Genomic DNA, 12,768 nt, shown 5'->3' on the forward strand with positions numbered 1-12,768 from the left:
CTTAACCACTGGACTGCCAGGGAATTCCCCCCCAACCTTTTTTTTTTTTTGAGAGGTGATTAAATAAATAAATAAAAAATATATGTAGTATATAAGGTGGTAATAAGGTCTGTGGAGAAGAATAAAACAGGAAGGAAGATAGTACTGGGGGAAGGGAAATTCCAATTTTTAATAGAGTGATTAGGTTAGGCCTCTGTGAGCAACCCATGTTAATGTCTAGGAAGAGTATTCCAGGCAAAGGGCACAGGAAGTAGAAAGGTTCTGAGACAAAAATGTGATTGGGGGCTTCCCTGGTGGCGCAGTGGTTGAGAATCTGCCTGCTAATGCAGGGGACATGGGTTTGAGCCCTGGTCTGGGAGGACCCCACATGCCGCGGAGCAACTAGGCCCTTGAGCCACAACTACTGAGCCTGCGCGTCTGGAGCCTGTGCTCCGCAACAGGAGAGGCCGCAACAGTGAGAGGCCCGCGCATCGCGATGAAGAGTGGCCCCCACTCACCACAAGTAGAGAAAGCCCTCGCACAGAAACAAAGACCCAACACAGCCAAAAATTAATTAATTAATTAATAAACTCCTAGCCCCAACATCTTCTTTAAAAAAAAAATGTGATTGGTATGTTCAAGAACATTGAGGAAGCCTGGTAGATATCATGGTGTGAGAGAGCAGGAGTGTAGTAGCAGATAGTGTTAGAGACTTAACAGGAGGCCAAATTGTACAGAGTCCTGTAGGCCATTGTAAGGACTTTTTTACTCTGAGATGCTTAGTCATTGGAGGTTTTAAGAGTTTTGACTTTTTGTTTTGAAATAATTCCCAGCTTATAGAAGAGTTGTAAGAAATGTTCAAAGAACTCTTGTACACTCTCCCACAATACACCAGTTATTAACATTTAGCCACGGGCCTCCCTGGTGGCGCAGTGGTTCAGAGTCCGCCTGCCGATGCAGGGGATACGGGTTCGTGCCCCGGTCCGGGAGGATCCCACGTGCCGCGGAGCGGCTGGGCCAGTGAGCCATGGGCGCTGAGCTTGCGCGTCCGGCAACGGGAGAGGCCACGACAGTGAGAGGCCCACATATCGCAAAAAAAAAAAACATTTAGCCACATTTGTTTTATCATTCCCTCTGTATCTCTGTATGTGTGTGAACATAACTGAACCATTGAGAGTCATTGTAGACTCCATGTTCCTTGACTCCTCAATACTTCAGCTTTTATTTCATAAGAACAAGAACTTTTTTTTACATAACCATAGTATGATTAATAAATTTAGGAAATCTAACATTGATTAAATAACAATACTGTATTCAGGTTTTACCATTGTCCAATAATGTCTTTTATGATAAATTTTTAAAAATTTTAAAAATACACAATATTATATGTTTCAGGTGTACAACATAGTGATTCACAATTTTTAAAGGTTATATTCCATTTATAGTTATAAAATATTGGCTGCCCTGTGTTGTACAGTAAATCCTCGTAGCTTATTTATTTATTTTAAATTTATTTATTTTTGGCTGTGTTGGGTCTTCAATGTTGCGTGTGGGCTTTCTCTGGTTGCGGCGAGCAGGGGCTACTCTTCGTTGTGGTACGCAGGCCTCTCACTGTGGTGGCTTCTCTCGCTGCGGAGCACAGGCTCCCGGCACATGGGCTCCAGAGCGCAGGCCCAGCAGTTGTGACGCATGGGCCAAGCCGCTCCGTGGCATGTGGGATCCTCCTGGACCAGGGCCCGAACCCATGTCCCCTGCACTGGCAGGCAGATTCCCAACCACTGTGCCACCAGGGAAGTCCCCCTTGTAGCGTATTTTATACATAATAGTTTTTGCCTCTTAATCCTCTACCCCCCTATATTGCCCCTCCCCCTCTTCCTTCTCCCCACTGGTAACCACTTGTTTGTTGTCTATATCTGTGAGTCTGCTTCTTTCTTGTTATCTTCAATTTTTATCTCCATTCCACTGAATCCATACATTTTCATAAGCTGCTTTGTTTCTTCATTAATATTCTGTTGAAATGTATAGTAAGGGATATGATATCAAATCCAATTATGTAACGCTTATTGAATATTGAGTAGATTCAAAATAATATCTGTACACTTTCTAAAAAAGTAGATACAATAATAATAGATGAATACAAGAAGCACCCATCATCTACTGCACTTTTCAAAAATTCTTTCCCTCTATTATTTACTTCCATTCTCAGGAGCAAGGTCGTGCAGATATTATCCTGCTCAGTTTACAGCTGTAAACAAGGGCATAGAGACCCCAAACAGCTTGAATAAAATGTTAAAAAGCTAGTCAGGTGGATGAGCAGCACTCTGACTTCTATTTCCTGAGGGAATAATAGCGTAGGGGTTCAAGGTGCTGACTTTGGAGCTTCTTACTTTGTCATCTTGGGCAAATCCCTTAACTTCCCTATGCCTCATCTCTAAAATGGATATAATAGTGTTGTAGTGAGGACTAAGTAATTAAATAAATATAAAATGCTTTAGAACCAGGGACTGTACGCGGTAAATGATGGCTCTTCTTATTTCCAAGTCCCAGTTTGTTGATGTTTCTCTCACAACACTGTTCAGCAATACATCCCACTGCATAATGTGAAAGTCACTGTTCTCTCAAAGCAATTCAAGTGAAGCAATGAAAACCGTTCACATCTAATTTTATAAATGCAAAATTTTACTAGCATTAATAACATTCACTGCAGCTTTAGCTGGATATTATTTAATATGAAAAGCCAATCTCAAACTATGAAACAAATCACTAATGAAAGACTAGAGAATGCATACATGATAACAAATATGCTTTTTTTTTTTACTATTAATTTATTGATAGAAAAGTGGGGTTTAGCGTGCTGTTTTAAAAAATAGTTTTCAAAGGTGCTGGAAATTCAATTTCATTAACATTTATTCATAAATCTCTCAAATTTAATGCATAAAATAAGTATTTGTCACAAGCACTTAGATATATTGAAGGCTTTATCGGAAGCTCAGGTTTCAGCTTGGGCACTTAGGTAGGTGGTGGAGGCACTGACTGGGTGAAAGAGCAAGTCTGTGGAGACAGAACTAAGTTAAGTTTTATGTCTGGGCACATATAGTGATTAGACTGTTAGATGTGTTAGGTTCACGAGAGCCATAGGAAACATGATTCTAATGCCTACTCATTCACCATCTTTAAAACTTCGTTTATCTCTTTCTAGAATTGACAGAAGGAACAATCTCCCAACCATCTATGGAAAGACTAATCTTATCTCACAGAGTCACAGCATCTTCGAGCTGGAAGATATTATACTCCTTGTCCTACAAATGAGGTAAGTGAGGCCTAGAAGTCGTGTGTATAGCCAAGCAGTGGCAAAGACCAAACTGGACCTCACGTCACATCACAGTCAGTCAATAATGATTTCAACCCCAAAGAAGTATTGTTTGGAGAAAACACACACACAAAAAGAAAATAAAATCCACTCTCAGAAATATAAATAAAAAATGGAATGATGAAGTTTTATCATCACTAAAAGATTATGGAAAATATTTTCAACTCACCCTTCCTGGTCTTTTTCTTCTCCCTCTAGTTCCCATTGTTTATTTAAAAGGTAACAATAAAATCTCATTTAAAGATGCATATAAAAGTCTATAGAGATGTTTATTTTCACAATGTGGCACTGTAACTATAATGTGGTTACAGTGGAGAAATGAGGCTACTTGCCAGGAATCTAATTCCTCTGAAGTAAATAGCACACTGAGCATTTCTAATGAGGGCTTCAAAGATTGCATCACAAAAGTTAGGTCTGTCAATCAATTACAAATGAGCAGAGATAAAAGAGCGGACAAGGTCCCTGGTCTCATGGAGCTCATGTTTGAGGAGATAAATAAAAAGCAAAACAACAAACAAATGAGAAGCAGATAATGATCCATACCAAATAGAGGTTTAAACTGGATAATACATGAGTGACTGAGTGGGTAGCCTCTGGAGGAAGGGCGAGCAAAGGTCTTTCTGAGGAGGTGACAGGTGAGAGGGTGTTCCAAACAGAAGTACCAGCCAGTGCAAAGGTTCTAAGGCAGCATCAAGGCTGGCTGCTTTCAGAAAACGGAAGCAAAGTCCGTGAGATCCAAGGGTAACGGGCAAGTGGGAGAGTGTTAGGGGAAGTAAAGGGACTTGAAAATAGAAGACAGGGCGAAATAATCCTGTGAGGAAGCAGAGTAAGATATCTGCAAAGTACTGAATGACATTTTAAATTTGGGGTCATGAATTTAAAACAAGATGAGAACCAATCATATGTTTCTCTATAGTGAAGCTGGAGACCTAGGGAAAATGGCTGCTGGGGGTACTGAGGGGATAGGTTCAAAGTTTTCTTCAGCCAATGTTTTTATACAGTTTACACCCAACTACTGAGTATGCTATTAAACATACTTACGATAGAGTTTCCGCTTCCTGGAAGCTCACGGGTACATTACTGTCTCTCCTGATAAGTAGGACAGGTGAAGTAAGATGGGAGAACTGGAGTTTACTCTAGGCCCAGGGAGTCAGAGCACATCAGAGGGCATCTCTGTCTTGAGTCTTTAGGAATGAAGAGCAGTTTGCTGGCAGAAACGATGGCAACAACGAGATAAAAGGCATGGAGCCGTGAAGGGGCATGGTCGGGTGAGGGGGTAGTGGGCACACCGCATGGCAGAAGAGGAGCCTGTGTGAAGGGGATGCTGGCAGGGGACAGGCTGGGGTCAAACTGTGAGGGGCTTTGTGGGCCACACGAGGATGGCAACAGGGAACTGTGAGGGAAGTTTCTAAGGAGAGGAATAACATAATCTGGTTTGTTTTTTAGGACTACCCTGGAGTGGTGAACACATTAAATGGGGATTGGAAGAGGTTCCCAGCAGAGAGACAGGGTTGGGAGGTGCAGTAATTCAGACAAGAGATGGTGAAGGTGTGGCACCCTCTCTGGCATGCACGAGGCTGCAGATGCCAGAGCTGAAAGATTTTGGAGGCAGAAATGGTGGCATTTAGTGCCTTCCTGGATGTGAGGGAGTAAGGACGTTAGGCGGCAGGGTGGCTTCTAGGGGGAGAGACCAGGGGTGTGACTGTTAATTCCCAAGACTAGAATATAAGAGGTAGATGCAAACACATCTACCTTGTAAGTGGTTGCAAACATAAAGGTTTCCTCTTTGAAAAAAGCCACGAGGGTACTTTGGTACTAGAGAACTTTTTAAAAACCAGCCCTCTTGCTTTTTGACTACCTTTACTGCTTTATAATTTACTGTAATTCTTTACTACTGGGCACGCAAGCTATCTAACAATTCATTATTCTCTCTGGATAAACAGTCTTAATTACATAAATAATATAACACTATATATTTAAAAAATCCATTGAATAGTGTAGACAAAGTTTTTTTCGTCCATGTAATTGAAGACAAACATTTATTATTAAGAGAGACTGTTTCTGAGATCCACTAAGAGAAGAATGTCTGAGCCCCGAGTTATTATATGGAATTGATTTCAGAACCAAGAGAATAAGCATGGGTTTAAACTAATACTGCCTAGAGCTGAGCAGGGCAGGTAGGTTCCTCTATAAGACAAAGCATTTCCCTAAGTGATCGCAGACCTCCCATGCATTCACTCCCTCCCTCCCTCCCTCACCCAACACGTATTTATTGGGTGCCTATGGTCTGGGTATGTAATGGCAAACAAAGCAAATGTGGCTCCTGTACTCATAAAGCCTACCGTCTAATGAGGGAGACCAACCGTTAACAAGCAAAAGATAAGTACATATTGTGACAAAGGCCAAGAAAGGACTCAAACAAGGTGCCACAATAAAGAGTAAAAGGGAAACATACTTCAGGTAGGTGGTCCAAAGAAGGTATGAATTAAAGAGCCCAATGAGCAATGAGTTGCAGCGGGAGGGTGGGTAGAAAGACATTCTAAACAGAAAAATTAAGCAGCAATTGAGAAAAAGCCAAGGCTAGAGTTTAGGAAATGGGCAACGAGGTAGACGCCGTAAGATTTATTCAGAATACCTGTTATGTGAGCAGCAATGTGGGAATATTTTTTCAAGGATTATCCTGTATTTAATTAAATGGTATTCTCTGAGTGCTTTTAAACCCTCCCCCTTTACTGTAAGTTTAGACCCTTTCCTAAAACTAAAATTTAAAAAAAAAATAGCGCATGTGTAGTGGATGCTGTGTTGTGCCCCCCAGACCCACCTCTTCAGTAACGAGATGCTTATTCCCATATCTGCAGGGCATGTTAATTGACTGAAAGATCTCAGTTGACTTCCTCTTTGGGAACTGCTGCTAAGAGAGCAGACTCACACAAGGGCATACAGAGGAGGGGCAAGGAAGCCAGCATCTGATGACTGCTCAGCACAAGAGGAGAGAAACCAGGCACGCGTGTCTTAGGCAGGACAACTCTGAGGGGGTGGTCCAGCCTGAGGCTGTGGCCCTTCATCCCCATCCTACTTGTCCCACTCTCCGAGGTGTTGATCCCAAGGGTTCTCCCCCATTCAGCTTCCTACATGGAAACCTCTGTCTCAGAGTTGATTTCCCAGAAAACCTAAGACAGCATGTAAATATTACATGTCTATACACACACCATTTTTTATTGTTAGTGCCTCAAAGAGTTGCTTCCTGTTTTGTATCTACAGGGAATTTGAAAATGATGATGAAACTATAGAGCACTTACCTGTATCAGGTTCTATGAGGACAAAAACTTTACATGCATCATATTTCATTTGACGCTCACAACAACCCTTCAAGATGGGTCCCATTATTACACAGTTTGATAAATTATGAACCTGGAGCTACGGAGATTAAATGACTTGCCCAAGGTCACACAGCAAATAAAAGGCGGAACTAAGAGCTAGAGTCTAGTTGCTCTTAACCCAACATCTGTGCTCTTCGCCATCCTAATGTACTCTTTTTCTAAGACTCACTCACTTTAGCAGTACATTAAATTCTGTACGCTGTTACTGTGGCTACCTATGATGAAAACAACAATAACAACCTTGTTTTTGAATCTGTATGCTCATAATTGAATTATATGCTCATCATCAGCCTGTTATAAGAAGTTAGGAATTTCTTCTGCGAGTCTAATTCAGTAAGAATGATAAGGGAAACTAAACTTTCTAAGGTCTAATTTTAAGAGCTAATAGAATTAAATGTTTATTTTATCAACTACAGGGTCACAAATATGATCACTGCTATCGGAGGAGCCTAAGAATAAGAAGCCAGTCAAATGCAGATGGCTGGGGCTTCCCTGGTGGCGCAGTGCTTGAGAGTCCGCCTGCCGATGCAGGAGACGCGGGTTCGTGCCCCGTTTCGGGAGGATCCCACATGCCGCGGAGCGGCTGGGCCCGTGAGCCATGGCCACTGAGCCTGCGCGTCCGGAGCCTGTGCTCCGCAAATGGGAGAGGCCACAACAGTGAGAGGCCCGCATAACGCAAGAAAAAAAAAAAAAAAAAAATGCAGATGGCTGTCCCCCAAATGGTCATAATCGCTGAGGCCTTATCAGAAATCAAGGTAATGATCTGCTAGACATTTCCAAGCTAGCTACATAGCTACAAAGAAGGGAAGATAAATTTTAAACATCAAGATTGTGTGCTGGTGTCCCTATATATAGCTATCTGTAAAGCAGATTGATGTTAATTAAAAAAATAAAAAGATGAGACCTTTGTGGCTGAGGAAACCTTGTGTTGGACGGTCTTAGATTTTCATTTAACCATCTCTTCCTCTATCTTTTCTCTCGATTGTCCTGACATTACATAAGAATTCACAATTTGATCTATAAAGAAAAGAGCAGAGAGAATTGGAGACCTTACCTGTCCAATAATGAGGGGAACCACAACAGTCATAAAAAGCTGAGAAAAAATAGATGTAAAAGGCACAGAAGAGGAGGAGTGAAGCTGTAAAACAAGAATACGAGGAGTTAGAATCACTTTAAATCCGTTCTCAATACCGCCGTTAACTAAATGAATTCTCTCACATGCACAAAAACTTGGTAGCTATATACAAGGAGCAAGTGAAGTTACTTTTATTTTTGAAATTTAGCACAAAATAGACTGAGTAGTTTAATATGTAATTTTTATTGGGAGACTAAGATTGAAGAAAAATAACTATTGTTTTGCAATTAACTTAAATTTCTTCTTATTAAATACATTTCTGAATTGTAAAGCCATTCTGTGTTCATACTGTCTGTACTCATATGGCATATTTCACCTGTAATCATAGTTCATGTGATTTCTATTTCACCCGTCTGCAGATACCTAAAACAAACAAGTGTGTCTCATTATTTTATTAACGAGATAATATGTTTATTTATGTAAATGAAATAGTTTCTAACTTTCCTACTCCTCCAAAACAAAGGCAATGATTCTCATATCCTTAAAAATTCATTCGTAAACAAAATCTTGGAAATGGGAAATCCTGAAAGGGAACTTATTTTTCAACTTAAAATTTCAATATACCGCTCCTAAATTTGTATGTCTTAACGTTGTTCAGAATTCCCGTTTTGACTCTGTCCTCATTTTTTGATTCTTTCTTTGCTAATGATTGCAGTCTCAGCTTCATAAAGATGCTACTGCCAGCAGCACAAGGCAGTGTTTCTCTGTGAACACGTTAACACTCACATTAACCTCAACTGCCAAGACCTGCTGTCTTCCTATTAACTTTCTAATGTTTTTTTCAAAATCTCCTTTCTGGACAAATAGTAGCCTGTTCCACAGTTGTTTATCCTTCATGAGTCCCTTCTGCAAACAGGTTCTCCCAAGCCATCAGTGACAATCCCCCTGGCCCTTGGAAGTTACTTTCACCTTCCCCTGCAGACCACACCTCAATTTTCATATTTACCTAAGTTTAGTTAAACTTGGAAATATCATTTGGAAAGTAATTTTTGTGAAAGATGTGGACAGTAATGATGGAGGGCAGAGAATATTAAATAAAACATATCAAATATTTAGCTAAGTGAAGTCAATAGCTCAGAATGAAGTGATGTGGGACCGGTGTTTTCACCGATTTCTGATTTCTGTGTGAACTGGCTTACCGAAATCTTTTCTATGCCCTGGTCTATTTCATAAAACTCTGTCCCCCATTCTCAGCCCCAATCTATATGCACTCAGAAGGTCAAGAATGTATGCCCTGTCCATCAGTGGCCTGCATCCACTTAATACTGCCTTCAACACTGACCACTGGCTGTCAGTTTCACCCACAAAAAGTGTAGCCTTTAGCCTTTTCCTCCAGAACAAATATAAACGAAAGAAATACAAGCAGAAAAAATGAAACTGGTGAAAAACACACAGGATTTGTGGTGTGTTAAATGTTACATGGCTGTTAGATATTTCTTTTTAGTCAAAACCAAAGTATTAAAAGCTAATGATTAGAGCAACGATGTCCTTGAAGTGCAAGGTATTTAACAAATACATTCTCTCCACAAATGTTAACCCTAAGGATGCTCCTGGGGCAAGGACTGAAATAAGGAAAAATATATTTTACAAAGAAACGGAGACACTGGATAATTAGAAAAATAAACTTTAAAGAACAAAGTTTTCAAGTTCAGAAACATTCAACTCAATGCTCTATCCATAGGGTTCACAATGTTTGAAGAGAGGCGGTAGGGTTCAAGGTGATAACCCTCAAGTAAAAAGTCTCAACTCTTGCCTGAAATCTCATGGGTGATCTCACATATCTCTGTTCCTCTTTTTATCTCAACTTTATTAAGTTATTTAATGTATTTTTAAAATGTTTTCATGAATAATCATATGAAGCTATACTCCCTCTGTCAGCCGAGTGCTTATCCCAGGAACTGGCACAGAGAATATGTATGCAGAAAGCATAAACCTGTGCAGAATGAACAGACGAACTAATTTGTAAACGTGAGGTGCTAAAAAGAGACAAACTCTTATCCAAAATCATACCCCTGTTTTTTCTAAAAAAAAAAAAAAAAAAAAACACACAAAACTTAAGTATATCTAAAAATCTCTTATTATCACGTAGCATTACAAAATCAGTTGGTATTGTTCTTTTCACTGCTTGTTTACCACTAGTAACAAAACGAATTCGAACGTGCACCTAGAAACTAAGGGCATCTATTCATGATAAAAACCAAGGGAAGAAAGGACCAGCTCACACGCACGTGTGCCCGTGTAAAACAACAGAGGGAGCCTGGTGGTGCATGTTACCTCCCTCAGTTCTCCACCCCCTCCTTAGCTCCTTCATGCTGCTCTGGAAGGGAAGGCCTAAAACGGATAGAATCCTAACCTGCAAGAGACTTGTAGTCCCATTAGCTCTTTTTAAAGATTGAAAACTAAGGTCCAGAGAGAAGCAGCTTGTAATGAACACTTCTAAGACCTGTGTTATGATGTGCAATTGGCAGTGCTTCTCAAATACATGCAAGCAACTCTTCGGCCAGATCTGCTCTGTGATAGAAGCCAGATCCACACTGGGAAGGCTGGTTTGTTTAACCATAAAGTACTACCGCAGAGCAGTAAAAGATCAAATGGAGAGAAAAGTTAAAATGTGATTTCATGTATTGAGTCCATGTTGGGGGTTCTTTTTAAGCCTAATTCAATCTAAAAGGGAAGTAGAGGAAAACCCATTTCAACTTTGGTGTTGAAGAATATTCTGTGTTTCACTTTCTAGATCCATCACGTAATAGACCACCTGCATGTTCAGTGCTTGGGAGCCTCTTGTTCCTAGAAGACAGTGGAAAAGGCTATGGGGTGAGGGGGAGGGTGGGAGGTTGTCCATGATCCCCAAGGTCCCTTTGTCCTCAAAAACCCCCATGATCTCTGATCCACTTGATTAGGAGCACAGGTTAGAGCAGCCCTCCTCTGTGGCTTTGTCAGATCAGAGGCCAGAGCAAGCTGGCCAGGGATATAAGTAACTGGGTACACGAAACCAGACTAAGTACGGTGGAGATGTTGGGGAGGAAGTCCTGCAGGGTGGCTTCCTTAGAAGTGGCTCTGAAAGGAAGGAAATCTCAGTCCTGGGGTCTAACTTGGCATAAGCGCTTTCTTTTGAATCGGCCACCAGACCTGTCGCTGTGGTCAGTTTGAAGATGCAGAGGTCCCCTTGGGGAGGTTCCTGACACTATGAAGTACGCCCTGGCATCCAGAAGAAAGAAGAGTGAGCATCTGCATTTGAGAGTATGACTAGAAAATTACAAGGCCCAATCATTTTGCATATGCAGAGTTGATTTTAACTAAAGCAGACGGAAATACGCTGCCTGGGCTACTTGTTTCTTCACCCTTTAATGAGGAACCTCATGTGGTTTCTATTTCAGAGACCAATGTGTTTGGTCTCTGAAGCATCAATTATTGAAGCATCAATAATTTGCACGTTTGGATAAAGTTGCGGGTTCAGCATAAGCTTGTGTCAAGCAAGTGCTCTGGGCTTCGCTGAGCCACCCGGCAGGTTTAAAGGTCCTACGTCTCACATTGCCAACCCGTGCTTTAAGATATCGCATGTGAAATAAACAATCCAGGCACTGGCTAATCTCTTTCAGGGATATAGTGCTTTAAAGCAGAGAACTCACAATTAGGTTTGTTTGTTTTAATCTCATGCTGCGAAGAAACGTTTCAGTGAAAATTAAATATGTGGGAATTTAAGACCTTTGTGTTCAATCATTCAAATGGTAACCGGTGCCTCCTGTGGGCCAGAGGCATGTTCTCAGCCCCAGGGATCCAACAGTGAATAAAAAACCAAACCCCCCAGCTACAGGAGCTGCTTTTTCAAAGTTGAGGTCTGCATGCGGGTCCACCCATCACCAAGTGCACACTCCTTTCTTTCCCCCCCGCTTATAACTGGAAAAGTTCTAGTCTTTTCCTAAGAATTATTTCAAGCATCACTTCTTTGGGGATTATTTCCAAACCCTCCTCCCCAAATGTGGACTCGGCCACCCCCTCTTTTGTGGCTCTGTGTTGCCACTGTATCGCTCAGAATCCTTGGTTGTTCTTGTTTACACATCTGCCTCTCCCAGTAGACTGTATGTTCCTGAAGGTCAGGGACGCGGTCCTCTTCATGTTTATGTTCCGGGTGCCCAGCAGAGTGACTACGTTCTACATCTAGGGTGGTGGTTCTCAAAGGTTAACATACCAGACACACCTGGAGGGCTTGTGGAAACACCTGTTCCTTGGTCCCACCTTCAGAGTTTCTGATTCGTAACACCGAGCAGGAAGGACGAGGGGAGGAAGGGGAGAATTTGCACTTCTAACCAGGCCCCAGGTGATGCTGCTGCTACCACTGGGCTGGGGTTTACCTTTGAGAACCACGGAGTTAGTACACAGTATGTGCTCCAGAACGTGTGCTCACCTAATGAATGGCCACAACACATAGGTAGAAAGAGAGGCTGGACAATGTTTTTTCTTCTTTCCATCCTTCCAGCTTTCAGTAAGTTACGAGCCTTGCTGAATTCACAGCCCCAAGAAAGGACCAGGAGCCTCCCACCCAGTCGTCTCCTATAATTACAGATATGGTAACATTTACTGTGCACTGCTCTGAATGCCTAATGTGTTGCATGATTTAATACAGCGACCCCTTGAGGTGGGTCTCATTAGTACCCCCATTTTCATATGAGGAAACCGTGGCACAGAACACTTGAACAGCTTGGACATGGTCACCGTACCTAGAAAGTGACAGAGCTGGGAACTCAACCCAGAAGGCTGTCTCCACAGCCCTCACACTTAATCATTACATTCCACCGCACATTAACGACAGAAGGGACAGAGCAGTGAGATGGGGAAGGGGGCAGGAGTGGAGGCCAAAGCTGGCCTCCCCTTATCTTGTCCATATGAGAGAAAGAGAAGAGCGT

General features: G+C 41.7%; 1 protein-coding gene across 1 annotated transcript in view; it reads right to left on the reverse strand.

Moving 5' to 3' along the window:
- Nucleotides 1-12,768, reverse strand: part of SLC10A7 (solute carrier family 10 member 7) — a 263,505-nt gene that overhangs the window by 59,676 nt on the left and 191,061 nt on the right. The window contains exon 7 of the mRNA XM_007472000.1: nt 7,784-7,867. Coding sequence (XP_007472062.1) covers nt 7,784-7,867 — 84 coding nt within the window. The remainder of the gene's footprint in view (nt 1-7,783; nt 7,868-12,768) is intronic.

This window comes from Lipotes vexillifer, unplaced genomic scaffold (assembly GCF_000442215.2).
Source record: "Lipotes vexillifer unplaced genomic scaffold, Lipotes_vexillifer_v1.1 scaffold269, whole genome shotgun sequence".
NCBI classification, from domain to species: Eukaryota; Metazoa; Chordata; class Mammalia; order Artiodactyla; family Lipotidae; genus Lipotes; species Lipotes vexillifer.